We start from the raw sequence: 26,686 nt of genomic DNA, 5'->3' as shown, positions 1-26,686 counted from the left end.
ACTTTTGAACGAACCTGCGAGAGAAACGGGTTGGCACTAGAGAATTGGCCGCAACAGATTCTGACCGTTCTTCCTGGCGAAGCAACCGAAATAATTGCAAGGCTAACGAAGGACGAGTCAGAGGACTATCAGAAAGTAAAAGCTGCGCTGCTAAGAAAATATCGGCTCTCAGCGGAGGCTTTCCGCCGCCGTTTTCGGGAGGCAGTTAGGACACCGGGCGGGTCTTTTCAAGATTTCAGTTATAAGCTGAAAGCCAATTTAATTGAGTGGCTAAAAGGGAAAGATGGGTTCGGTTGTCGCGAGATTCTGCATGGAGCAGTTCTATGGGTCCTTGAATGAAGAGATGCGCCTGTGGATTCAAGATAGGTCGGGCGAAAAGGACTTAGAACGTGCTGCAGTGCTAGCGGATGAATTCGCCGCACGTCGCGAATCCGAGGAAACGCGTGTCAGGCCGTTCACTAAATCCGGCAAAGAGGAAAACAGGCGCCCCTTTCACAATGAGAAAGCTGGAAGTGAGACCAAAGACGTGCCGCCGACCGATAATTTAGGCCAGAATAACAGCGCAGCGAAAGACGAAAGAAAAACAGAAAAGGCATTCGAGGCTAGAAAACCGGTCGTCTGTTTCCGTTGCCAGGAGCCTGGACACCTTGCGATCGGCTGTCGGAAGCCTAGGATTGTTTTTTCTTTCGTGAATGACGACAACTTAGTGCTCTTAGAACCCTACCTTCGCGACCTCAGAGTGAACGGAACGCCATGTAGGGTACTTGGGTACTCGGCTGCGACAATGGACATCGTCCACCCTGCGTATGTGCAACCTGAGGATTTCACCAGGGAATATGAATGGATTCGGCAGGTAGTTGATGAGCATAGTGTGTGTCTGCCCATAGCCAGCGTAAAGATCGAAGGGCCATTCGGAATATTGCCGAATGAAGCTGCAGTATCGCAAAATCTGTCCAAGCAATACCCCTACTTATTTTCAAATTACTCGGAGATGCTGTTAAAGAAGAATGGCCCGAGTTTTGGCGACCATACGGTCCAAGCTCTCCCACGTCCCCAAGCTCAGGAGATCGCGGCGAAGATAAGGCGCGGCAGTGAAGAAAGGAAAAGGCCTCATGACATAGGCACTCGGGAAGCGCAGCACATAGCTAATGAAAGCGGGGGAAAAGGTGCTAGCGAGGAGGCATTCAGCTCAGTGGGCATACCGAAGCAAGGGCTAGCCGAGGGATTAGAAACTAATTTGGTGCTGCCGAATTCGAAAGGATCTTTAGACCTTCTGAAGGTTGTTAAAGAAGGAAGTGCGGCAGAAGAAGCAAACGATTACGTTTCGGGAGTAGAAACAGTGGTTCTTCCAGAGGACGTTCCTTGCGGAGACAAGGCTTGTTTTAGCAGCCCCAAAAAGGTCAAGGGGGCACTGAAAAACTCCCTTGTACCTCCGCATTTGAGCAACGTTCCAGAATTGTCCAAAGGAGAGGAGACTGACATGGCGGCCAAACAGGGCAGGAACCGGGCGATGGGGAATTGTAGAGGCACATTCGGTGACCACCTGGCGATGCAAAATTTTTTCAGATGGCGCAAACGAGCGAAGTATTTAGCGCAGCGCAAATTCGAGAAAGACGTCACACCACAGGCCGTAAGAAAAGGGTACAGGCCATCATGCAGAACTTCAAAAGGCTCATTATGGTTGTTGACAAAACGGAGACGTCGCCAAAGGCGGATGACAACAGAACAGGGAGCGTCTCCGCGAGTAGCACTGCGGCTGAAAGGGTCAACCTGGCAGAGGTACGCGCGCACACACAGGGCCAGTCAAACAGTCAAGGAGGGGGAATGCGCCGCGAGAGCGAGGACAAAGGAAGAATGGCGATTCTCCTCGCGTTTACGGCCTCCGTCTCCGAGACGAGAAAGAAAGCTGCGGCCACACGAATTGACAGGTTTCTGGAGGAGGCAGTGCATGTCTGATGCCCTTTGTTACCCGTGGCGAGGCCCAATGACTTTCAGATTGCGACCTAGTCGAGTGCGCATCAAGAGGTAGTGATTGTCGAATTGGGCGCCTCCGTAAGGTTCTCGTTTGTAAATTTGTAAATAGAGCACATTGCATTTTTTTTTCTTTTGTTAGTTATTAAGACCGTATTTCTTTTAATTTCAAAGGTTCCGCGTTAATCTCGGTGTTTCGTTGTATAGATTGTTATGCGAGCCAGTTACGCGAATAAAACTGTGAAGCAGGTTTGCGACGGTGGTGGCTCGTGAACGCGTCGATTTTGTAGATAGGCATTGACATTGGAGGTTTGTAGAAACAAATGATTTTGGGTAATTCAATGCTTACTGAGTAGGTGTGTTTATCGGCTACCATTGTAGAATTTTGATTTGCTGAAGCGTGTTCGGAGAAACAATTTTCTTTCACGGTGTTGCGCACAGATGGAGTATGGTTTCTTGTTTTCTGGCTTTAAATGCCACTTTATGAATCAGCTTAATTAGGAGTTGAAGCGGTCATCAGAGCACATTACATTTGGCGTTAAAAGCGTTGGTACTGGCACCAATGACCCAACGAGTAACTACCTCACTGAGCAGCATTTATCCGTTTGATCATTTTCAATGGGCTCTCAGTCTCTCAATAAACGTAGCTTTCTCGGGCAAGAGAAACAAAAACGTTAGGTATTAGAATGATTAAACTACACATTGACGTCTAGTTTTCTCCTTTTGTTCATTTTCAGAATCATACCTGCAGCCCTCGTACGAGGGCTGCAGGTATGATTCTGATAAGGTTTTATGTGAAGAACGTGTGAACCTGGCAGTTCTCGGGGCTAGTTGGGTGCTCTCCGTTTGTTGTGCCTTGGGCTAGGCGTGGTCTATTTCCAGAAGGTGTCACCTCGCCTGCCTTGGAACGAACGGCGAAACGAAGCAGAGGCATGGGGTCTACCGGTCTCTTCGAGGTGCTTGGATGCTGCAACCCCTTCGAGACCTCCCGTGGCAGCGGACGGGCTGTTATGATCGGCAAGGAATTCGACAGGTCAATGGGGGAAACCAAACCCGCGCACGTTCCCGTGTCGGGGCAATTATCTACATCCCCAAGAGGCGGTTGTGATCTTCCTGGAAACTGTACCTCTCAAATGTGGGAAACCAAACCCGCGCACATTTCCGTGTCGAGGCAATTATCTACATCCCCAAGAGGCGGTTGTGATCTTCCTGGAAACTGTACCTCTCAAATGTGGGAAACAAGCCCGAGCGCCTTTCCCGTGACGAGATAATCCCCTTCATCCCCGAGAAAGCGTCACACCTCTACGACCTGAGCAGACGAAAAAGGCGAGCTACCAAGAAAGAGGACCCGAGGGAGAGGAGGTCGTCAACTTGACCACCCGACAGAGGACTGACACTTTCACAAGTTCCCCGAAGGAGACATCGGCTACCACAAGACCACGAGGGGTTATTTAAGGCCGTCCTGGCCCCCGTGTTAGACAGAACTGCTCGAGACTCGGATAGAGTCAAAACCATGTACCAATGAAGTGAATACAATCTTTTCTAATTTTTTCATCATCTCGGTGCCCGCTTTCATCGCCGTCTCCCGATCTTGCGGTGACGACCCACCTCACCCGGTCGAGATTATATCACTGCCACTTCTTACGTAGAAGTCTCAAATACATGTGCTTCTATGGAGTAACGGTGAGGAATAGAAAAACTTCGTTATATCCAGGAATTCATTGCATGGAGGTTCGTTATAAGCAGGTTTAACTGTAGTTGGGAAAAGATAAAATGAATGTGGTGACAAGTGCGACATGCAAGTGTCATTCATAACAGCCACGAATATTAGGCACAGTAGCAAAAAAAGTTGCTGAATGCGCGAGCAATTTTTTAAAGATTTATAAGCATACAGTCTTTTTGAATTTTTGTTATTCTACTCCTAGTAGAATTGTTATTCAGAAACACATTAAGTATACCTACCATTGCTTTCGGGAATCATTCCTGGTTTGATTTATTAGAATTTCATATTACGTTTTCTTTGCATTTTGAAGCAAATATGTCAGTAAGGTGCAAAACATTTAGTCTATCGCTAGGACCCGGGATTTTATGGCATCCGGAAAAACTTTCCCCTAAAACTCTGCCCTAAAAAGTGAAAGAGCCAACAACAAAAGCAAATGCATATCGCTGCTCGCGTCGGAGCTCGGTGTAACGGCCACCACACTGTGTCTAAGACAATGTGTCTCTGTCAATGTATGACATAGTGTGTGACGTAGTGTGCGCCTGATAAAGCAACCAAGGGAAAACGGGTTGGCACCCCTCGTTGTAACTGCGCGAACGTGCTCGTGCCACTGCTTACGCGTTCAGTCTTCTTCCACTGCTGGCTCCATTGCCACTCATCATTCCAGCATAGAATTTCACTTTTCTGTTGTTGTAATGGGGAGGCCACGTTTAGGGGGGTATGATCCATTGTGTAAGGAGGTATGTTCGTCTTACGTGAAGGACAGATTTAATAACAGAGGTGATACGCGAATGTGTGTGCGTACTTATCATCACGATGACCACCGATCAGGACAATAAATATGTTCGTACCTTTGGTCAAAATTCTGCGTCTCCTCAGTGTCGTGCACTAAACAGCTTCGCTGATCATCCACCCTTACAGAGTGGAATGGCTCATGAATTTTTGTAGCAAAGTTTAACGAGATTGGCTAAATGGTCTATTTCTGCATTTACGATACAGGTTTTCTTTCTTGTGCATGCTCTTCAACAATCCAATAGTCCTGGTGTAAGCCAAGGGTTTGAAGGGGAGGCAAAATACTTACGGCACTTAACTACTGTTGTCGCTGAGGATATACAAGCTTTAATTATGCCAGATAACTCATTGTAAGAAGCTTCAGCATCATTTAATTATATAACTTGAGGCCAATCTGAACTGATGACTAGCTCTATGAAGTGTTCTTTGTCAAACATGGATGTTGTGTATAGAGTTTCAAAGGCATGATTAGGACGTCGAGAACGGTGCACTATTGGAAAGTGGTCGGTTATGTTGCTCCGTACGATAAGTTCCTCAGGGGGATAAAGCAGATTTGTTAATGCATGATCGATGAGAATACTACCCGAGTTAGAGACGCAAATAGTGGGAAGTTCTAACGACTCGATACCATATCCATGACAGATGTTAACGTATTCTCTGTTGTAAGCACAGTCCTCATGTAGAAGATTGATTTTTATGTTGCCCATGATAACTATGTTGTTTTCATTCGAAACAGTACGCAAAATTTCATCTAGAGCACAGCAAAACGTACTTGCACTAGAGCTCGGTGATCGGTAGATGGAGCCAAATACAGTGCTTTTTTCACCGGTATCGAAAAATGAATTACTTATTTCAATCTATACTGTTTCGCAATCAGGCATATTTACTGAGGGTTAAATCTAGTCTGTGTCTGTACTAAGTATCTCGTGAAATTAAGATTGCAGATCCGCCGAGGCTAGACGACACGTGATGACAGTATTCCAGAGTGTACGAAGGAAAAGAAAAATTCTTATCGTTATCATTTAACCATGTCTCTGCGACTCAAGCCAGTGAAAAGGAAACTTGGATCGATGATAACAGCAGATGAAATTCATCAGTGTTTCTTGAGACCTCTTGCATTAAAATGGATAACTCGGCAGCTTGAATTGGACAACGATGCTAGTTTCTTTGAGTCAACGTAAGCCATGCAGGAAGAAGCAGAGTTGCTATTACGCATGGTTTGTAAAATTCTGAGATTGGCCTCGTCTCAAATGCAAATATCCTGCTGTCAGTGTTCTTCCTTGCCTTGAATAGGCAGTTGTCTGTCCATATAGGAACTGCCAGTAAGTTTCTATTTTCTAAGACGGAGCTTTTGAAAATATATTTTAGTTTTTCTGTCAGATGGGATAGCTGATGTAGACCGGCGTTAATTCTGCTCCTCGAGAACCTATATCGCTAGTCTTACGAATTCTGCTTTTTTTTCCTTCAATGTGAACCTTGCGATGAAATTTTTCGTGCTTGAGGCAGATCGCATTCTATGGGCAATATCGATGTCGCTCCTCAATACTGCGCAGTCAATTTTACTTCCAACAGCCTGAAGAATTGCCACAGTCTTCACCTTGAGTGCAGGGTAGGTACACCCTTTAGTTCAACACTATTTTTGTGTATCGCTCTAGCTCACTTATTTTTCTTCCAAGGCTGCGTTTCGAGTTCGCAATTTTCAGTTTTTCTTTCTCAAACTCCAATTCCGCTGCAGCATATATCTTATTATTGGAGCAGTCTGGAGCAAGCAAATTTTAATTTAGGGCATTATTATAATTAAGTGGGATAAGAGTCACAAAGACTTGCATTCAGCATGGTAAATTGAAGTGTTGAAGAGCAGCCTAAAAACATTTTTCATACTAATTTTGTTTTAAGTGCTGGTGAAGTGACTGGAGGCGTTTTCCAAAAGTTGTGAAGCTAGTGTTAGCAAACACCACAGTGGTTTATTCAGACGTTTTTGGGCAATGTGACAGCACCAACTAGCTCAAACCAAGGTTCTGCACCTGACTAACTACGCTTTGCCACTCACCAGACTCGCTAGAAGCACTTAAGACATCTGGAGTTCATTGCGTGAGTGGGTGTAAGCCCCCTCAATAAGGTAAACGGTGTGACATTTCTCATCTCTTAACCTCTACCTTTTCCAGAGTCCCTTCGCCGCATGCACCTTCCCTCGCCACTCGTCTTCTCAATTCGCACTTTTTGATTGCGGCGATCGTGCTGCGCAGCAATGTGATTGACGTGATATCAGGAATCCCGATCTCTGCAATCGTGGGCTGCGCACTGCAATCAAGAGCAACTGTCAAAGCGCCAGCGCGAACAGCAGCTTGCAGTTTCACTTAAACTGGGCCAGCACAACCATACGACTACAGTCCACCTACAGTGGCGTGCGGATAAGCCCCAGAACTCATCGCCTGCCCTCGCTCGCCGGCTCGGGCGGCAAGATGAAAGAATGTCGCATAATTAGGTGCGACTGTTCGCGCCCACTGGCGGCCATAATACAAAAGTTACTTTTACACGCACTCCGAGACCAATGACGCAGCGCCCTGCACCATAGTTTCATAGCACCACACCAGCCATCTTTCGCTGACGCCCGCCAAAGCCAAAGCTGTTCTGGCGCAGCAATTTGCTCGCGTATCAAAATGGTGCAGTTGGCACAGTATTCCCACCCCTGCTTTTCCTTCGCTTAGTTTGAAAGAACGTCTGCAGAGGCGATATTGTGTGTCCACCTAGTGGACTATCCATTACAGCTGCTGCTGAAATGCCAATTGACTGGGCTGGGCTATAAGCGTAAACGAGGCCGGCGCATTCAGCCTGCCTTCTTGCTCGTATTGCTCCAGCCAATCAGTGGCGGCCGAAATGGACTACAGTCCTGAAGCTTCTGCGAACTTGTGATACCCCCAACCCCTGTCGTCTCAGACTGCAACAGCTGCTCAGCTCAGCCACTTATGCATGTTTTGCGCATCTTAGTAGTGGCTGTACAGCATTCCTACGGTGAAATTTCCTCGCACGATCGTTTGCTGCCGCCTGAAAAGCGACCGAAGCGAAGCTGTGGTGTTGACTAAGCAACCCACACGTGGTAGCCCAGCAGATGCTCGGTGGCGTTGATGGTACTAAAAAAACAACAGCCAATGGAAGAAATAGTGGCATGTTCAAGGCTTGCCTCAGTCCACTGCGCAGTAAATGCAGCTAATGGCCCACACCATACTGCTTTCCATGATGCTGAGAAACGGGGCTTATCTATCTCATGGGCGCATATCTATCATGTCTTGCCAAGATGCAGCAGGGTTAACCTCTCGGTGCAGATTGGTGCAGCAGCAATATCACTGTTATAAAACTTGTTTTGGACTCTCAATATGACAAAAGCAATGTGGTTACAAAATACAGAAAACTAAATGCGCTTCTTACATAAGCAGGATGCGCGTGAATGAATACAGACAGCAAATACAGGTTTTGATGTTTAATGTCCTTTATGGCATGTACAATAATGAACAAAGCAACCATTCATGCCCAGCAAATTTTATCTCAAGTAGTGTAGACGTATGAAATGGAAAAATGAATCTAAGCTCTACAGACAAAATGGCAGACAACTACATTGAATTTATTTCTTACACTGTCGCATGCAACCTTCAACCCAGTGCAATCTGATCAAAATTTGTGGCACAATTTATTTCCTCAATTTCCTGCAGGCTCAATGTACTCAAAGGGGTAAAGAAAATGGCATCAGATTCTGAGGAACAGCATTTTAGGGTGACAGTCTTAGATGATCTCGCTTAACGTTAATCACTCTTAGCGGAAACAAATACATCGCCACAACTCACTAGGATAATGGCATATTATGAGAGGTTCTAACAAACCTAAGACAACAGGTTCTACAAGCCACAGATGCACATATTGCCACCATGTGCAGTTTAAACACTAGCAAAAACCATGCAGTATAATGGTAACCATACAAGGTTTGTAGTGACAAAGAAGACAGTTCACGATACTGTGCGACTTTCCCCAAGAGAAACTGCTGCATGCCTACCATTTTCTCAACCCAAGGAGTGCAAAAGCACAACAAACATGATACTTGTATAATGGAAATCAGAAATTATCTGAATGGCTCGAAATATCACCCCAACAGCAACAAAGTCCCATAAGGATACAACAAAATAAAGCTACTTTTTACAAGGTATATTCAATGCATTCCAAAACAAACCATACCTGCACTGAAAACAGCTGTTCGAGAACACTAATTTCGTTCTAATGAATCTGCACCACAAAAAGTAACACAGTGCTGCTTGTCCATGAAGCACCTTTGATTAGCAGCATGAATGACAGAATGAGAGAGTGACTATTAATTTGCCACCTTGAAAGGAGCACTTTAGGCACTATAGCCTGCTGTCAAGCAGCCGAGAGAACAGCAGGCTACAATGCAGAACAGATAAACAAATACTTAAGAGAATGAAGACACTGACAAAAATTGAGAGCAATGATGATAGGCTGACCAATGTCTTGGATGCCTGATGACCAAAGTTTGATGTGTCCTACCGGTGCAAAAGTAGTGCAGTGTGTACCTGAAGCCAACTAAACCACCAGCCCTCAAAAGTAACCCTACGATGGATACCAGGGTGAATATGAGGGTGTGCCTAGGCCAACTACTCATGACCCAAACAGTGCTGCTTAACTTGGGGGTGGCGGTGGCGGCGGAGCTGCCAGCAGCCCGGGTAGCGCAGCCAATGTGCTTAGGTCCACCATAGTCGTAGTAGTTGAAGTAGCCGTAGCACTGGTACTGCTGCCCGAGGTGGTGCTGTCTGTGCTGGCCACTGTGCTAACTGCAGGTGGTGGTGGTGGCGGCGGCAAGCCCATGCTCATAAAGGCTCCTCCAGGGCCCCAAGGAAACAGCTGAGGCGGCGGTGGGGGCACCCCTGCTATCGGTGTCTGCCAAGGAGCTGAAATGCACAGTGCATTTTGAACCAAATTTAGGCCAGCACAACCTGGTACGCCATGGCGGAAAAAATCACAACCAAAGTGTCTGGAAGTTTTCATAATTAAGAGTTGATAAGAAAGCAGCTGTAAAATGGCTACTATTGTTTCTGTTTGCAGTAAAAAACAAGACAGGTGAGAAATTCAGTGTGCACAATACCTCCAGGCCCTTGTGGAGGTCCTGCCATCCATGGGGGCAGCCCTGATGGTGGAGGCCCAATCATAGGTGGAGGTGGGGGCACTCCAGTCATGGGAGGCATTCCTCCCTGCGGAACACACGTGTAAAAAAAAAAAAAACACTGCTTGTTAAATTGAGCATTTGATATCTACCATATAATGCTCCATATAAATCAACACATCAAAATTAAAAATGATAAATCCTTTAAAACATTTTACACACAACTCATGAGCTGCAACCTTCATTGCTACTTGCTTCGAAAATGATAGGCCTTGTTGCTCTGAAAATATATGCATGTGTCACCATCACTGTTGCCATTGTTTCTGAAGCTCAGCTGAGGTGCTGAAATGGAGCGATTCACAATTGCCTCACAGACCACGTTTGCTGGTAGCCCACATCACATACTCTTGACGAGTGTTGAACCGAAACTTATTTTCATTCCGATTCAGCGAAAACGGTTCAATTCCGGTTAAACTCCAGAGAGAGAGAAAAAAAGAAAGAAATGTTCAAACCAGTTCAATTTCATTTGCATAATCAAATAATAATTACAGGAAAACAGTATAAATTTATTTCGTACAAGAGACTGACGCTGCTCCTAAGCTGCACAAAAATATTATGCGTGTTGTTCTGCAGGCAGCACATAGTAGTTACAAAAGAATTATCGACAACAGACATCAATACTGGAATCTATATGAAGTCAAGCTTTAATGAGAGAGGAGAATTTGAAGAAATGCAGAGATTCCTCTAGACTGCTACTCTTCTCTGCAGAGTGAAAGGAAAGAGGGAAAGAATAGGTACGAGGAGTGATGTGAGGATAGGCAGGATGCGACTATATAGTATAACCTCGGTAATTCGAATTTCACAGGACCGGAAAAAATGTCCAAGTACGAGAAATGGACGGCGCTGGACTACATTGTTGCCACTATGGATGTTTTCCACAGAGGCCTTCACAACAAGACCTCTCAGCAGTAGCTCAATAGAAAGCTGAATCCTGCAGCAACAAGAGCCTGCACTGGACATTTGGCAAAATGTGCCACTGTAGTCAAGAACCTTTACATAGACCTCAATTTTGGCAACCCAGGAAACACTGCAGTCTCTTTTGATAGAAGTTGGCACACTAGGGGACATAGGCTATAAAGCGTTTTTTCATGGGCGCCACCATTGCGTAGGCAGTGGCACTATCTATGGGCAGTTGACATGCTGGCTTGGGCGAACGCCCGTGTTGTATGCTATGGTATACGCTCGGCGGCAGTTCCTGGTAGTTTTTTTTCACACTCGTGCGGTCTATTTAGCATGAGATGGCGAACATGGGGAACGGTCCTGCGCGGCGTAGTGAAGGGATTTAAGTCTGAATTAATTAAGCGGCTGGAGTTTCTGCTGGCGTTTGGGCGGACGGAAGCACCCAGCGCGATGTGTGCACATTTGTTTAAGCCTACAATCAGCCTTGGAGATCAGTTAGATGTTTCTGAAAATTCGTTTCACGAATTTTACCTTACTGCAGCATTCTCAGCACTGTAATTTACGCAATGAGCAATGAGTATTTACGAAACATATGACAATCCTAACAGCATGGGTACCATTCTGCTGCGGAATGCATTGTGCTGTTTACTTTGACAAGCGTTCAAATTGTTATCTGTAGATACATTGCGGCGAGTGCAGTGATTTCTGGGCAAGGTTTCAGTCCACAAATAAAATAGTTTGGTTAATAATAACCGCATACTGTACAGTGTGAATCGCACTTGTCAAGTGGTGGAACGACCAGCTGCAGACTGCGCAAGCGTCCGAGGGAGTACTAAATGCTGTGTTATAGATCTGTTTGGTCTATAGTGCAAGTGATCCAAGCATGCAGCACGACCATGCGAAGTCTATTGTGGTGACATTCCAATAACGACGGACAGTTGGACATCGCGTGCTAATGAAAGCTACTTGTCGGTAACATGCCACGTCATGGACAGCTCATTTCAACTGCATGTGCATGCACTGGCTTGTACAGAAATGGCAGACGTTCACACAGCCGGAAACTTGGTGCTGTTTCTGAAAAGCGTGTTGGAGGAGTGGGCACTTCCCGATCCAGGTACTGTGCCAGTGTACGTTGTTACAGATAATGAAAGAAATTTCACTGCAGCAATTACTCAGTTGCCTTGGATAGGCATAAAATGTTTCGGGCACACATTGCAGTAGTGCATGAGTGATGTCAAAAAGATGTACCTGGATTTTCCCAACTCTGCACGAAGGCCAGGGCTATCGTTGGCTGCTATAAGAAAAGCTCAAAGGCTCAGGTGCGCCTTATGGAAGTACAAAGGGAAATACAGCTGAATGCCCTATAAGTGGTGCAAGATGTTCCAACATGTTGGAATAGCGAGCATCAGATGGCTACATCAGAGGCTGCTCAAGCTTCGCAAACCGATCAACGTGGAGCTTTCAGAGTGTGATGGGGTATCATTGATAACCTCACTGCAGCTAACGGAAGCTGATGACTGCCGCTGTGAAGGTACTGGATCCACTTGCTCAAGCCACAACTATCTGGGGACAAATATCCCACGTTGTCCCAAGTCATTCCATTGCTGGAGTGCACTGGCATTGTACTTGCTCGGCACGCAGCTCAATCAGGTGAGTCATTGGCACTTGCTTCAAGTCTGGCACACAGCATCAAGGCAAGGTTTCCTGGTGTCAAGACATCTGAGGATACAGCCCTAGCGATGTTGCTAGATCCAAGATTTAAGGAAGCCTGCTATATGGAAAGGGCAGAGTGGGCCTGCACTGTTCTCACCAAAGCAGCCGAGGGAACACTGCAAGTTGTATGCTGTAAAACATCAAGTGAGAGTGGCACAGGTTTAGATAGCTCCCAAGATGCTTCTGTATGGGGGGCCTTTGCAAGCTTTGCATCAGATGGTTCTATGAAGTCTGGTCCTTCCATCAAAGATGATGTTGAGAGCTACCATATTTACACGATTGTAAGTCGGCTCAAATGTAGGTCGACACCCCCCCCAAAATTGCAGGTCTCAAAAAAAAAAAAAAAATTGGGGGGGGGGGGGGGGAGGAAAGAAAAACTATGCGAGTGCATTTCACACAAGGGAAATTTATTTATGAGGTTGCTTACCGTATTTATTCGAATCTAGGCCGATAGTTTTTTTCAAATAATCACATATGAAACTCTAGGGTCGGCTTAGATTCGAGGATTTTAAAAAAACGCGCCAGTTTTTAACTGAAACTGATAAATATGGTGCATAGTTAGCGCCATCTAGAAAAGTCAGTATCGCAGCCGCTACTAGCCGCGCAAGTAGCCAGCTGAAGTACACGAGCGACCTCGCCATTTTGACCTGCGCCGTATCGGTAGTATCGGTATGGTGCAGCATCGGCCCGCGGTGTGGCGTTATCGTAATGACACCAAATGGGCGATGCCACTATAGGGCCGCTTTCTAAACAAATACTGTATTTACTCGAATCTAACGCGCACTTTCAACACGACCCTAAATCTGCGTCGGCATTTCAGAATGGCCGCCTCGCACGCGCGTCGAGCCTAGCTACCGTGGCATGCGGAAGCTTCCTCCGTGTGTTGCAGTACACGTGCTTAGGCAATAGTCTACCGTCTGTCTTCACGTTCTCAGCCTCTGCTCTATCTATCAGCATGAAGTACCGAGTTCATCATGATGCCGCATTTAAAAGGAAAGTGATCATCTGTGCGGAGACGGACGGAAATCGGGCCGCATCACGGGCGTTCGGAGAATCCGAAACTTGCGAGCGGGACTGGTGCAAAGAGAAGGATAGGATTTTCGCCAGCAAAGCAATGCGGAACGGTTTCAGTGGACCGAAGCAGGACGTAATCTGCGACGATCCACTCCGCCGATACGATCAGGCTTGGCCCTATCTTGAAAGCAATCTGCGACTGGTAAAGTCCGCCGCGCGCCGTGTTTTCGCCGCGTTGAAGCAAGAGGCATGCTAGCACGAAGGCGCGCTTCGTCTCCAGCGTTTTGACAGTTCGTTTCCGCGGTCAACGAGCGAGGTGTGTTCATGTTTGCTTGAGCGCGCGTGACGCCGTGCTTGTTAATCTACTAATTTGCTACCGCATTCGATACATCGCCTTTCGGGCGAAACTACTACTTTTTTTATTCATCGCAACATCAGTGCATCGGGAGGAAATCTATTTTTCCAAATTTTTCCTCACGGAAAACGGGTGCGCGTTACAATCGAGGAAGCGTGAGAATCGAGTAAATACGGTAGTTGAGCTAGCCGTAGAGGCATCGTCAAACGTTCAAACCGGGCGGAACTTCGGCATCGGTCTGTCGTTGTAGGGGGCCACGGGAGATGGTTTTTGCGTGCGCCGCAACGTGCGCTCCTTCCAAAAATGCATCATCTCTAATGCGCTGGATGGTACTGAACTGTTTGAAGATGTCAGCAGTAAGGAAGATAGCGACGAGGCTAGCAGCGATGGTGACATAGAATGAGCTTGGCATGTTCAAATTTAATAAATGCTGTTTCATTTTGCGAATGCTGTCCTCGCTTTTTCGTTCGGCCTACATTCGAGGTAAGTTTTTTTTTTTTTTTTTTTTCGGACTTCGAACTTTTGGGGGGTCGGCTTAGAATCGGAGTCGGCCTAGATTCGAGTAAATACGGTATGACTACTCATCATCACTGGAGTCGACCTCACTGGTACTGCTGCCGTCATAGTTGCTGCGGTCCCACAGCACGTCGTCATCAAGTGCGAGTCCACACTTCGCGAACGACCGCACCACGACATCGCGCGGTACAGCAGCCGCCCACGCAGAGAGCACCCACCCGCACACAGTAGCCAGGGAGGCCCTCCTCACACGCCCACTTGGGGTAAGTTCGCAGTTCTCTGTGGATATCCACTCGTATTCACGGCACAGGAGGTCCTTAAAAGGCTTGTTGACCCCCACATTGAGAGGCTGAAGCTGCCCTGCCACCGGGGATTACCAGCATGTCGGTGCGCTCTTTCTGAAGCACTGCTTTCACCTAGGAGTGAGGTGGCCCCGGAATGAGTCCAACACTAGTAGGTTGGGGATCTCTCTCATAAGGGATGCCCCCGGTCTCAGGAGCCACACCAGACGGTACCACTCCACTATCATCTCATCTGTCATGAAGCCCTTCGCATTCGCCCGTACCATAACGCCTTTGGGAAGTGTTTCTTTAAGCATCGTCTTCCTTTTGAACACGATGTACGGGCGAAGCTTGGTGCCATCCGCCAAGCATGACAGCATGACAGTGAAACGCAGTTTTTCATTGCCCGTTGTGAGCAGATTTACATCGCGTGCTCCCTTCACGCTCACTGTCGTGCTGCTGGTCATGTCGAAGTATACGAGAGTTTGGTCGGCATTGCCAATCTGGCCGAGCAAATACCGTCGGGAGTCGCGAAGTTTTAGAAAGTGCCTATGGAAGGCGAGGACCTTCTCCTCGTATGCGGCCGGCAACTTTTGGCACACGCTGGTGCGTCGACGTAGGGAGAGGCCAGCCCTCTTCATAAATTTGGATGCCCAGGCCCTGCTAGCTTTGAAGTGACTCCTTGGAATCCCTGCTTCCGCAGCGAAGACACGAGCTTGTTGCGTGATCATTTCACATGTGACCAACAGCGATCGATCGCGTAGATCAGTCATGTATGCCGCAAGCTTTGTTTCCAGCTCCGGAAAGCGTCCCGACTTCGGCCCGCGAAAACCACGGCACTTGGAGTCGCATGAGAAATTAAAATTAAATTATGGGGTTTTACGTGCCAAAACCAGTTCTGATTATGAGGCACGCCGTAGTGAGGGGCTCCGGAAATTTGGACCACCTGGGGTTCTTTAACGTGCACCTAAATCTAAGTACACGGGTGTTTTCGCATTTCGCCCCCATCGAAATGCGGCTGCCGTGGCCGGGATTCGATCCCGCGACCTCGTGCTCAGCAGCCCAACACCATAGCCACTGAGCAACCACGGCGGGTGAGTCGCATGAGAAAATTTCCTCGCGCTGAAGCCGCCACTGCCACACCACACGTTCGCTGACTCCAAACTTGCGTCCTGCTGCGCAGTTGTTAGTTTCCTCGGCATGGAGGATAGCAGCCCGTTTAAACGCTGCTGTGAACGAACGCCGAAAGTTCTTGGCACTCATGACAGGCGCGACGATCCAGCACAACAGCATAGTTATGTTTCCCTCCGTGGTGGTGGGAGTGTCGCTGTTCCGAGTTCAGGCCGTTGCTCATCCGTCGCTCCCGATGGCACCCTTGTTGATCCGGGCTCCTAGCCCTCAACCTTCCGTTCCTTGTACGCTACACGTTGCATACAAGGCTCGCAACAACTCCTCTGTATGTACAGGTTTATTTACATATGTACATTTCGCCAACAGCTTGCGGAGTCATCGACTCCAGCTCTCTCATCGCTATCCCATCGCTCCCCCTCAAACATCGCCGAATTCCCCGTTTTAAGCCATTCGGTTCACACAAGAATTCTCTTCTCCGCCCCTCGGCATTGTAGGCCGGACAACTCTCACAATCACAAGCAGTTTTACAAGCACACAACTGTCACGAACCAATGGTTATCTCAAATCAGCCTAACAGTTTTCTTTCAGTCACTCCTATTGGTTCATTTCGCTCTTTCCCGTTTTCCTCTGGCCAATCCTTACATTGTAGCTTCACTTCAAAGCAAACACGAACAAATCAAAATAAAGAAACCAGTAACAACAAACAGCAACAACAAAGTACACCAACAAAAGCCAGGAAACGAATTTCCCTTCCATTTTGAATCCGCTTGTTACCCGGCCCATGCACTCGAGCAAGCTGCAAACTAGAGGATGCGCCGTGTAATTGCTTGAACACAGGCGGCGGCCTGCTCTACGCGACGAAGACCACCTGAGCGACGCGACTCCCATCTGCCCATTAGCCTCACAAGAAGCGCTGCCGGCGCGTGCCCTTTTATCCTTTGTCCTGCTCCCCCGACATCGGGGGCGACAACAGTGACGATCGGCAAGTGAAGCGTTTGTCGGCACCCGTTTGCCGCGGTTGACGCTTTGAAACATCCTGCACATGTGGTCCATGACCATCGGCTCAGCGACGCACGCCACACCGCTCTAAAAGGCCTATCTTGCTAGCCGATAGCGCGCGGCACTCCCTGGGCCTATACACACATATGGAAACGTTTCTGTAATACCCCCCTAGTTAGTCTCCATGTATACAAATAAAATATCCAAGTAAAGGTCGTCGAACTTAACAAGCATAGAATGAAGACCAACAACAGCAGAAGTGACAGATGCGCGCGGCCGCCGAAAACAATCGTATCTCAAAGAAAAGCTCTTCCGCCAACTACTAATACCCCCAAACGACGGCTCTTCTACCAATACCCCTCAAACGGCGGCTCTTCCATGATCGATGCTCCCACAAGAGCCGTGCGCTCGTGGTGCTCGCAATCAAAATGTATGCAATACGGTAAATTAATACACTACGCTTCTACCGTAACCATGGAAACATAGGTGCAAAGTTGTAACCACGCCGTAGCGCCCCTGATTTCTCGTTTCTCTTGCCGCTACTAGTAGTACACGGTTCGGTTTCGATTCTAAGTTGACCCCCCAACATTGGATTGTCAAATTTGAAAAAATGGGTCGACCTACAATCGTGTAAATACGGTACTTTGTCTGCTTCATGCGAAGATCGTGGGTACTTGGACATTAACGTTTCAACGTTAATTTAAACGGATGCAAAACTCCCAGTCGCACGCTTCGATTCTCGGATATGCATGGCTGCTTGGTCTACATGTTTTGCATATGTACAGGGCTTGAAAATCATTGTTTTGGTTATAGTGTGGTACCGCTTATAGTGCAGATATTCACGACTCCAGCGACTTACATTATAAGCGGTCTACACTGTATCTAGTTCACTCGGAGTACCCTAAGCCGGCAAGTGGCTGGCGCGTGCACGCCAGCCACTTGCCAGAAGCGCCGAGAAGTCCAGTGTTAGTTTTCAGTGATGATATTTATGAATCAGGTAGAAAAAGAGTTATAGAAACTGAAAATGTGATTTTCAAGAAATCAATTTTGTGGCCATTTTTCGTAATGCGAAAGCCGCGTCCCCCACTTAACCCTTTGAGGGTCGAATTTTTTTTGCCAAATGGCGACCGCCAAAGATAGATTTTTTTTTATTGCCGATTTAAATTTTTCGAAGGAACCTATTTCGAAAAAAAATGACAATTTTTTTAGAGTGACCGTGAAGTGACGAAAAAATCGTTTGTGTTGTAAAATACACAATGTTTATTCATGAGTAAGAAGATAAGCGGACTGAAAAATGGTTGTGTGCACGTCCGGAAACCGAAACAAGTGAGAAGCCTTCGTCTTATCGCTAACAAGGTGCGATAGAGCTTTTGTGGTCTCCAAAAAAAGGAAACGCAAAAACGGCAGCATCGTTTGTGTATATATGCGCCTGCCCGGGAACAGGTGTAATCGCGCTGCGGTGAGCGATAAACGATCGAGTAACAAGCAGTCACCCTTTGAGAGATTTGAAACTAGATAGCCATTAGTTTAGCGCGTGCAACAAGCAGGAGCCGCCGCAGGAAAAAAACAAAACTTGCCGCCGCCGCCGTGCGCGCGCCCGGATGCTAGCACTAGCCGACGTGCTGTTGCCATTAAAAAAAAAAAAAAATGAGAGGCATTGGTGCAAGTAAAAAATTCCACGTGTTCCCGTCGAGTGGCAGCACATGCCAAGCGAAAGAAATGATCAAAAGAAGCGCACTTTTTAAATGTACAAGCGATGGCGTACATGTACGTCATAGACCATTTTGAAGGTGTTCGCGGAGGACGTACATGTACATCATTAACCCTGAAAGGGTTAAACGAGTCAACACAATCAGCAGCCGGATGGAGGAAGGTGGTGGGGAGGGGCACTGGCCTCCCCGCCATTATAGTTTTCTCACAACAGTCCTTTAGTTTGATTTTTTTTCATGCAACCCGGTTATAACAATGGAATTTTCATGGCACTTGAATAATGTTATAAGTGGGTTCATCTGCGTAACATTATCTTATGACTGCATGTCAGATACGATAAAAATTTTACCTTCCATGCAGACAGAGCTTGACATTTACGTTGCTAGGTTCTCTTTAAACGAATGATGCTTGGATGGGGCGAAAAGTTTGCCTACGCAAGTTTGTATCTGCCGCCATTACCACGTGCCGACTGCAAAAAACCACAGAGAGCATCATGAGATGGTGCAGCGTCTCTGTCGCCCTAGATCATGCTCCATACACGTGTCCAGAGAAGAGGGAGAGAGAAAAAGAAAAGCAGTAAGTGAAAAGCAAAGCGGCATGGTGGTCGTGGAACCCGCCCTCAACAATCTCTCCCTCTTAGCAAGCGCGGAAGCAGCCCCAAAGCAACGGAAGCCGAACAGCCCACTGCCAATTTCTAGAAAATGGCGCCAACAATGCGCAAAGTTGAGTCGCTTGAGATGAAACTGTGAATTTTGCATGACTCAAAGTACGAGCTCTGAAAACCAGAAGTGCCGCGATCATGAAGGCTGGAACCAGTGGCCATGGCAATCAATGGAAAAGGTGGGCTCAGTGCGCCCTGGCGCACTGAGCCCACCTTTTCCATTGATTCCACCCCCATGATAGTGAAACCAACACGGTGGAAACCACTAACATTATCGAACTATGAGAGCATATCGCTACTGACGATGAGACAGGTGCTGCTTCGATGGAGGAGTTAATGAGTGTAGATGGTGCTGTCTCGTTCTGCAAAGAGATCTCCGACGAGGAGATCATGACAGACGACGACAGACGACGACGTTGTGCAATGACAGCAGCAGCAGCGACGAGAGTCCGGCCCGAATGTTCACGCAAAGTGCGCTGTCGTTGATCGAATCACTCACTGATTTCGTGCACACTAAATGATTGCCGCCAGTGTTCGATCTGGACGCGATGCACACCGCGATTGTAAACCTGAAACTGCTGTGAAAGCAAGTGCAGATTTCTGACCATTTCAGCGTGCCTAATGCTCGACAAACTGTTTTAGAGATATAGTAAAAGTTTTCATTTTCCCCGCTTACTTTCTATGTCTATTTATTAGCCCAAACGTAAGTCACAAATTTTGGTTCAGAGCTACAAAAGCAAGTTCGGCTGCGTTTTTTTTTTTTTTTTACGGCAGTCCAGATATAGCCATCATCGGTTATAATGATAGGATTTTTCGTTTTTTTGATGTCATTATAAGTGGACTGCACTGTACTCATCTTTTGCTTTCAGCTGATAGTCTGGTCGCATGTCAAGCAACTACAAGATGACATTAAAGGTTTGTTTTATGTATTTGGCACCCACGATCAAACTCGATGCCTTATCAATAAAGCTAGCTCCTGTACCCACCTGGGATGGCTGCCAGGGCATTCCAGTGCCAGCCATGTGGGGCGGCGGTGGCCCACCCATCATCGAAGGAGGCCGTGGGCCTCCTGGGGGCATCATTCCTTTTGGTCCTGCAGTCCACTGCTGTGGTGGTGGGCGGTCCTGCACAGAAACCACCCCACCATCATGAGTGGCCTTCCACAGGCATTTTTTCACAGTATTGGAAGCAAAGTTGAGTTTTGAAATGATTACTTTGGTACAGGTGGTGTATACATAATCAACATAATAAAGAAATGTGGGGATGAATACATGTATTAACGGAATCTAACCTTCACAATGTGCAATGCTGAGACAAACTTGGTGCTCCCAACCAAAGCAGCCTGATTCAGTTTATTAACCATTTGATGGTCACCACTGTACATGCTACACTGACTGAACATTTTAAAAAACGTGCATTTTCAGAACGGAAAGCTGCAACCTTCCATGACTTTTTTGTTTGTTTGTTTCTTTGGTTATGGTAGCTGTCTAAGGTAGCTGGTTTGGGAGTATTCCTGTTTGGCCTATATCCGATACAAGGCAAGAGAAATGCGGCTTTTCCCCGTCAAAGGACCCCCTTCCAGCCAATGGTGTCGCGGTGTCAACGCGACGTCGCGGCCGTCACGTTTCTGTCGCGCTGCGGTCGCAAAAAAACGAAAAAAGACGTCACGGCCGACGACACGTTTCTTTCGTGCCGCGAAAAAAAAGAAAGCGTGTTCTTCCGCGCTTACAGACTTTTATCAAAATGGCCGCCTCAGCTGTTCGCGTCTACCCATCGGCGGCATCAGTGAGATTGTGCTCTCTTAAGCTGACTTTACTGCCCCTCGGTCATATCTCAAGGTGAATTCCGTGAAAAGCCTCGTTTGTGTATTGCGAGCAGCGTTTTTAACACACTCGGTAACAACGACCACTCTGGTGTTTTGTCTTCTGCGTCACCACTCGGCACCGTCGAGAAACAGCCGCCGCTGCAGTTTACTAGAATTCAAGTCATTGCTCCAATTGACAAATAAACCCTTTCACCTCATGTTTAGTAACGAGCAAATAAAGAATTTGAACTCAGATTTTATTTTTGCTCAAAATTAATGCGTCCTTCGGAACTACTCATGCGTGCGGTTGCACTCGGAGAGACCTGGCTCCAACAGCGCTACTCGTAGGTGTAAGGCGGTCGGCCGCGACGTCACGTTCACGCAGCGACACCATTGGCTGGAAGGGGGTCCTTTGACATGGAAAAGCCGCATTTCTCTTGACTTGTATCGAACCATAGTTAACTACCTCATGCTAACGCCCGTGCTTGTGCACTTTATTATGAGCATTCTACTTTATTATGAGCATTCTCGCACCGAGAGATGCTCGCCCACATGGCTCTCCCGTAAGCGAACGATTACATTGTTTACAGGTGGGCACTAGCATACCGGCAAGACTGCCGAGCATGCGTTTCTTTTTGCGAGGCACACGAGAACTTATGGAATCTTGTCTAGCGACCGAACAATTAATCCCTACAAGCTTCAGACTCTCTCCCATTTTTCTAATAGGAGCGCACCATTGAGTTTGCTGGTGGGCGGTGACATGCCAGGCATCCATTTAGCATTGGCCGAGCTTTTTTAAGGCATTATGCCCTTGGTTCAGACGCTGCTGGGGTGTCACCACACCACTGTCCTGGCCGGTATCGCACCCTCCGTGCGAAATGGTTCAAAATATGGGCCTAGCTACATCAACCCAACTAAAAATGCAAAAATAAGTTGTGTGAATTTTATTATACATGTAAGAAAGTCTATATGCTATTTTATTCATCTATTCAACAATAAACCACACATAAAACTGCACATATTTAAAAAATGGCACCGTCACATTAAAAAAAATTATTTGCTTGTCTTTTCTTTCTTAAACAGGTCACTCTAAATAATCTCTAAATCTGCAATAAAAAAATGTGACCCTTATATGGAAATATTACAACTACTAGCAACTTTTAAATTACAGTAGTAGAGCCACAGTAAAAGTTGCTGTGAGCACAGTCTATTGGCACAGCGCTTTGATCACTGTATTATGATTGCTATTATTATTTAAGCACAAACGAGGAAATGGTTTCCCTTGTGAAGACACCTTATAAGACTGCACCAAAGCCTTTCATGCCACTCGATACTCTTTAGTTAAAGAGTAGCATGAAAGGCTTTGGTGAGAGCACACAACCACAGTCTGCAAGGCGCCACTCACCATTCCCAGAGGGGCATTGCCTCCAGTCAGTGGTGGGGGTGCCATGATGGCGCGTATTGGTCCCTGTGTGCCTCCTAGCTGGGGTCCACTACCACCACGGTTGCTGGTATCATCCCCTCCACTCTTGCTTGGTGGTGGGGGACCTTCACCGAGCTCAGCCATCAAGGACATATACTGCACAATTACATTGAACAAGCATGATCAGCCAGTGCCTACTCTGAACACAGGTCACATGCACTAAGAGACTAAGAGAGACCATGGCCAAAACACTGTCACACTGATATGGACTATAACCAATATACAGTGGAACCCCGATTAAACGACTTTGAGGGGACCACGTAAAACCGTGGTATAATCCGGGCGTCGTATAATCGAAAAACGAAGAATACAGGCCGCGACGCTCAGTCTTCAACAAAAAATTCTAGCAGAAACTCCTCCGGGAGTTGTCTAAGTATGTGCAAGCATTGTGCCACTTGCTCATCTCCACACAGCCCGGTGTCATTATCAGTGTTATGACACTTGATCGGGTCCATGGAAACGACAGCACTGCGGCGACACAATCAGCCAAACCATTATGAACCGTGATCAAAGATTCCGGCGGCAGCACGGACCGATCAAACGTACTCTGGCACGGCCGCGAAGACCGTATCTTGACAGCGATCTGCGAGGCAACAGGGAGTGCCGACTGCTGATAACATTACGCGCTGTTTTTACGCCACTTCGTTTAGGCCTAGTCTCTCTAGCTTTGGAATGCCAGGCTTTCCTCCGTGGATGCTCCATCGTCAGACTAGAGGGGACAGGCAGCACGAATGTAGAGTGTACTAGGACAGCGGACGCCTTGGCAAGCGCCGACGATGAAGCAAAAAACGTTGAAATTGTGGCGGCGCTGCCGTCGCCTTATTCTGAATCTCCGGCCAATAAACGTTGGCTCCGGCTGTTTCGGCAGCGCTCATTGGTTGAGGCGAGCTCACGGGCCGAGTAGCTGTCGTCTGCAGTCTTTCTGCCGCTCTTTTTATATTTTATTTACAATACATCGGTGGGGAATAACATCAGTGGTGCCGCCACCGAGTATCCACCTTCTCCATGCAGCTGCGGTAGGGTCTCCGACGCGACAAGCGTCCGGCTGGCGCGCGGGGCCGCTCATTCGGGAGAAAGCGACGGTGGCGCCACCAACACTTCAATAAAAAAAAAAAAAAAGCCTCGACGGGGAGCCTGCGTTGGACCCACTCCCCCGATCTTTTGCACTCTAACCGACTCTAACGAAGGTAAAGTCGCTCGCTGCTGCGGGCTTTATCTCGAAAGCGATCGTCTTACGCGAGGGACAGAGGGCCAGTTTTCTCGTTGGGTAAGCATAGAAATGATTACGCATTAAAAAAATACGCCATTCGTGTTACATTCGAATAACGGCATTTTAAAACAAATATTCTAAATCCCGCGATTTTTAGCGTTACGTTGGCAACCTGTAAATTTACGTCTCGATCTAATCCAAAAACTAGTCGACCGAAGCCGGAACTTATTTTTTGGTGGAATCGACGCTGTCCACGCTGTTTTCGCTGCGCTTGTGTCTGGTTACGATGCTGCAATACCCTACGGCCTCGCGGTTCGACTGCTCCGTTCATTCGCAACGTTATGGCGACGCGAGTGCATTCGGTATGACGGCCGCGTCGAGAGATGGAGCAATTTTGATGGCCGAGGAGCTGGGAAAGTCTGCCGCGGCTCGGTGTTTCGACGTCAACGAGTCGACGATTTGCGGATGGCGGTACCAGCGGCAGGCCCTCTTTTAATGCCGGGCCGGCCGGAAAGGCTCTCTGTGGAAGTGGTACTGACCCAGAATGAAATGGTTGTGCGGTCTTTTAAGAAGTACTTAATCTCAAACAAGCTCAACGGCACGGAAGATGACTTGATTCTCGGGCGATCACTTTTGGAGATAGTTTCGCTTTCGCGAGACACAGCATATCGCGGCACCGAACCCCTCGAAGTATACGGCCGACAGCTTTCTTTACGCTAATAGCGAGTCTAGGACCAGCGCCAGAAACACTTGTCGGGTCGCTTTCAGTGCGGCATGAAACTATACGAAAGTGATCACCTGAGAATACCGCCCAAGGAAAGCTCAGTCTCCTCTTCAAAAGACGATGTTGAGTAGAGAGGACTAGTTTCCGGATTGCGATTTTGCGATTTCTTGAATAAAGGTGCCATTTCTTTTTCCGTTCATCTCATGCTATATGGGCGTATTTTTTATTTATTTTTATTTTTTTTTTTTTTTTTTTTTTTTTTTTTGCGCGACTGGAAAGTCGCCTCTCGCGTTACAATCGCGGTCCCATTACATGCGGGCAAATACGGAATTGCACGCCCGTTATCAGTTGACTGCAGTGTGCGCACGTGCCAGCCTGCGTCCGCTTAGGGCTTTTTCTTTGGTTATTTTTCTTTTTTTTTCTCTCTCTCTCTCTCTCGGACGGTACCAGAGAGGCGTCGTACGAGGTGGGGTCGGCGTAAAAATTGCATCGTATAATCGAGGTTTTTAATACATTACATCTATGGGGGGTTTGCCGGGACCAAACCAATTCGTCGTGAAGTGCGGGTCGTCGCATAACCGGGGGACGTATAACTGAGGTTCCACTGTACAGTAAAACAGTGTTGATTTAAATTTCATCAAACAAGAAATACAAGTGCAGTTACCAAAACGCCAAAAAACTAAATTAATCAAGAGAACAATTCAAAAATGTTTGCTGGATTATCGCTTGTTTATTCTGTGACGAAGCCTTACCCTCATTTTCGTCTTGCACAAAATCTGCATGATGACACATCAGTTTTTGTAAACTTAAGCAACTAATGCAGCGCTCACAAGCTGTGGAGAGAAGTTCAATGAAATTACTCAAGAATGGCAAGGTTCTCAATCATAATCTCATTCACAGTGGTGAATGCAACAGTGTCTTCATATAAATAAGTGCGTTTTGCACAATTGAACAAATTCTGTGGACCAGTTGGCAATGTCATTGTCCACTGCGATGTAGTTGCCAAGATTACTGGCTTGTGGGCCACAATTGAAATGTCTTTTAGTCCATTTACCAACAAATTCTCGATCATTTATTGCATAGCACATTTTGAAACAACTATAGTTGACACACCAACTGCCCCCCCCCCCCCCCCCCCCCATTAAACTGACAGCAGTCAAGGTCGCACGTGCAAAATCTGCACTTCATGATGACGCGCGTCGCAACGAGTGCAACCTGAAGCTGCATTCCTTCAGTGCGAAGCACGCGCCACTGATAAGCAGCCAAGCAAAGGCTTCTCAGTTGCCTAGGCAACCAACAAGACGCCCACACTGCACAGCTACCACCATTTTTTTCTTCTTTTTCGTTACTCATCCATTCGCTCCGCATCTCATCCTCCTCCACATCGCCCTTGTTGCTCTCTCCTTCCATTGGCTGGTGTACCTCGTTGAGAAGCGTGCTCGCTACCACACCTGTCTGCGGCATTTTCCCGTGAAATGCCGCATTATAACTGGTATTTCGTCTCGCGCGGCTGCACTATAAGCGGTATGTGTAAACATGGAGCTCTCTGGGAAGAAAAGCAGGGATCAGAAAAGGCCGCATTATAGATGGTTCTGCACTATAAACGGTTACATTCTATGTTGTCTAAGCTGTATCTGTTAGCCATGTTTATAAAAGCAGACATTTTATTTCTGGCTACCAACAAATCCTTTCTGCATTGTGCTATGCTTATGTTCCTCACTTACAAAAGTTATTTCGCTCAGTAAGGCAATACCTTGGGAAACACTGTAACACAATGTACTATGTACCACTTATGCCTGACTTAGGTTATCTAATATTCACCCTCATGTCCCTTTGATCAGTTGGCTGTACTAAAAACATTACAAAGGGCCGACCACTCAAAGTTGACAAAGAATGCAAAAAAAGAGCTCCATACCTCTTCGTCTATCTTGGACTGGGCCCCTCCTGGTCCTCCATCACTACTACCACTAAAGCCACCTCGACCTCCATAACCACCGCCACCGCCACCGCCTTTGCCTCTTTCCCTGCAATCTCGTGCAATGTGTCCAGTGCCACCGCAGCAGGCACAGATGACGTTGTTGGTGATGTTGGGTCGGTCAGGGCACTGCCACGCCTTGTGTCCAGGTGCCCCACAGTTGGAGCATCGAGGTCCACCCAAAAGATCATTCTCACGCAGAGTACCATTCAGTAAAGCTAGCTCTCGCAGCTGCATCCGTCGAAGATCGTTCTGACCCTCTGGCACTTCAACACCCTGCCGGATTATCTCTTTAATCTGCAAACAAGATTGTACGACACTAAGTTCATGCCATAAGCTCAATGTATACCATTAACGCAATTGTTCTAGAACTTTTACGTATTAAAACCCAATTCACTGTTGTTAGAAACATGTCAAATGACAACAAAAATGCAAAGCATGTGTCGACACTACTTGGATTCAGCTTCGAGCTTTTGTGCCCACTACAGCTGCCCAATAAGAAG

At 47.1% G+C, this 26,686-nt stretch overlaps 1 protein-coding gene across 1 annotated transcript in view; it reads right to left on the bottom strand.

Annotated features, from left to right (window-relative positions):
• Nucleotides 1-7,946: 7,946 nt before the first annotated feature.
• Nucleotides 7,947-26,686, bottom strand: part of LOC119436944 (splicing factor 1-like) — a 66,942-nt gene continuing 48,202 nt past the window's right edge. The window contains exons 6-10 of the mRNA XM_037703989.2: nucleotides 26,124-26,480; nucleotides 22,197-22,370; nucleotides 19,974-20,111; nucleotides 9,630-9,735; nucleotides 7,947-9,435 (exon numbers count right to left, since the gene is read on the bottom strand). Of these exons, the coding sequence (XP_037559917.1) occupies nucleotides 9,167-9,435; nucleotides 9,630-9,735; nucleotides 19,974-20,111; nucleotides 22,197-22,370; nucleotides 26,124-26,480 (1,044 nt within the window). The 3' untranslated portion in view covers nucleotides 7,947-9,166. The remainder of the gene's footprint in view (nucleotides 9,436-9,629; nucleotides 9,736-19,973; nucleotides 20,112-22,196; nucleotides 22,371-26,123; nucleotides 26,481-26,686) is intronic.

The sequence above is a fragment of the Dermacentor silvarum genome, chromosome 1 (assembly GCF_013339745.2).
Source record: "Dermacentor silvarum isolate Dsil-2018 chromosome 1, BIME_Dsil_1.4, whole genome shotgun sequence".
Classification (NCBI taxonomy): Eukaryota; Metazoa; Arthropoda; class Arachnida; order Ixodida; family Ixodidae; genus Dermacentor; species Dermacentor silvarum.
Note: the sequence above shows the minus strand (reverse complement) of the source record. Positions and strands in the feature narration are given on the sequence as shown.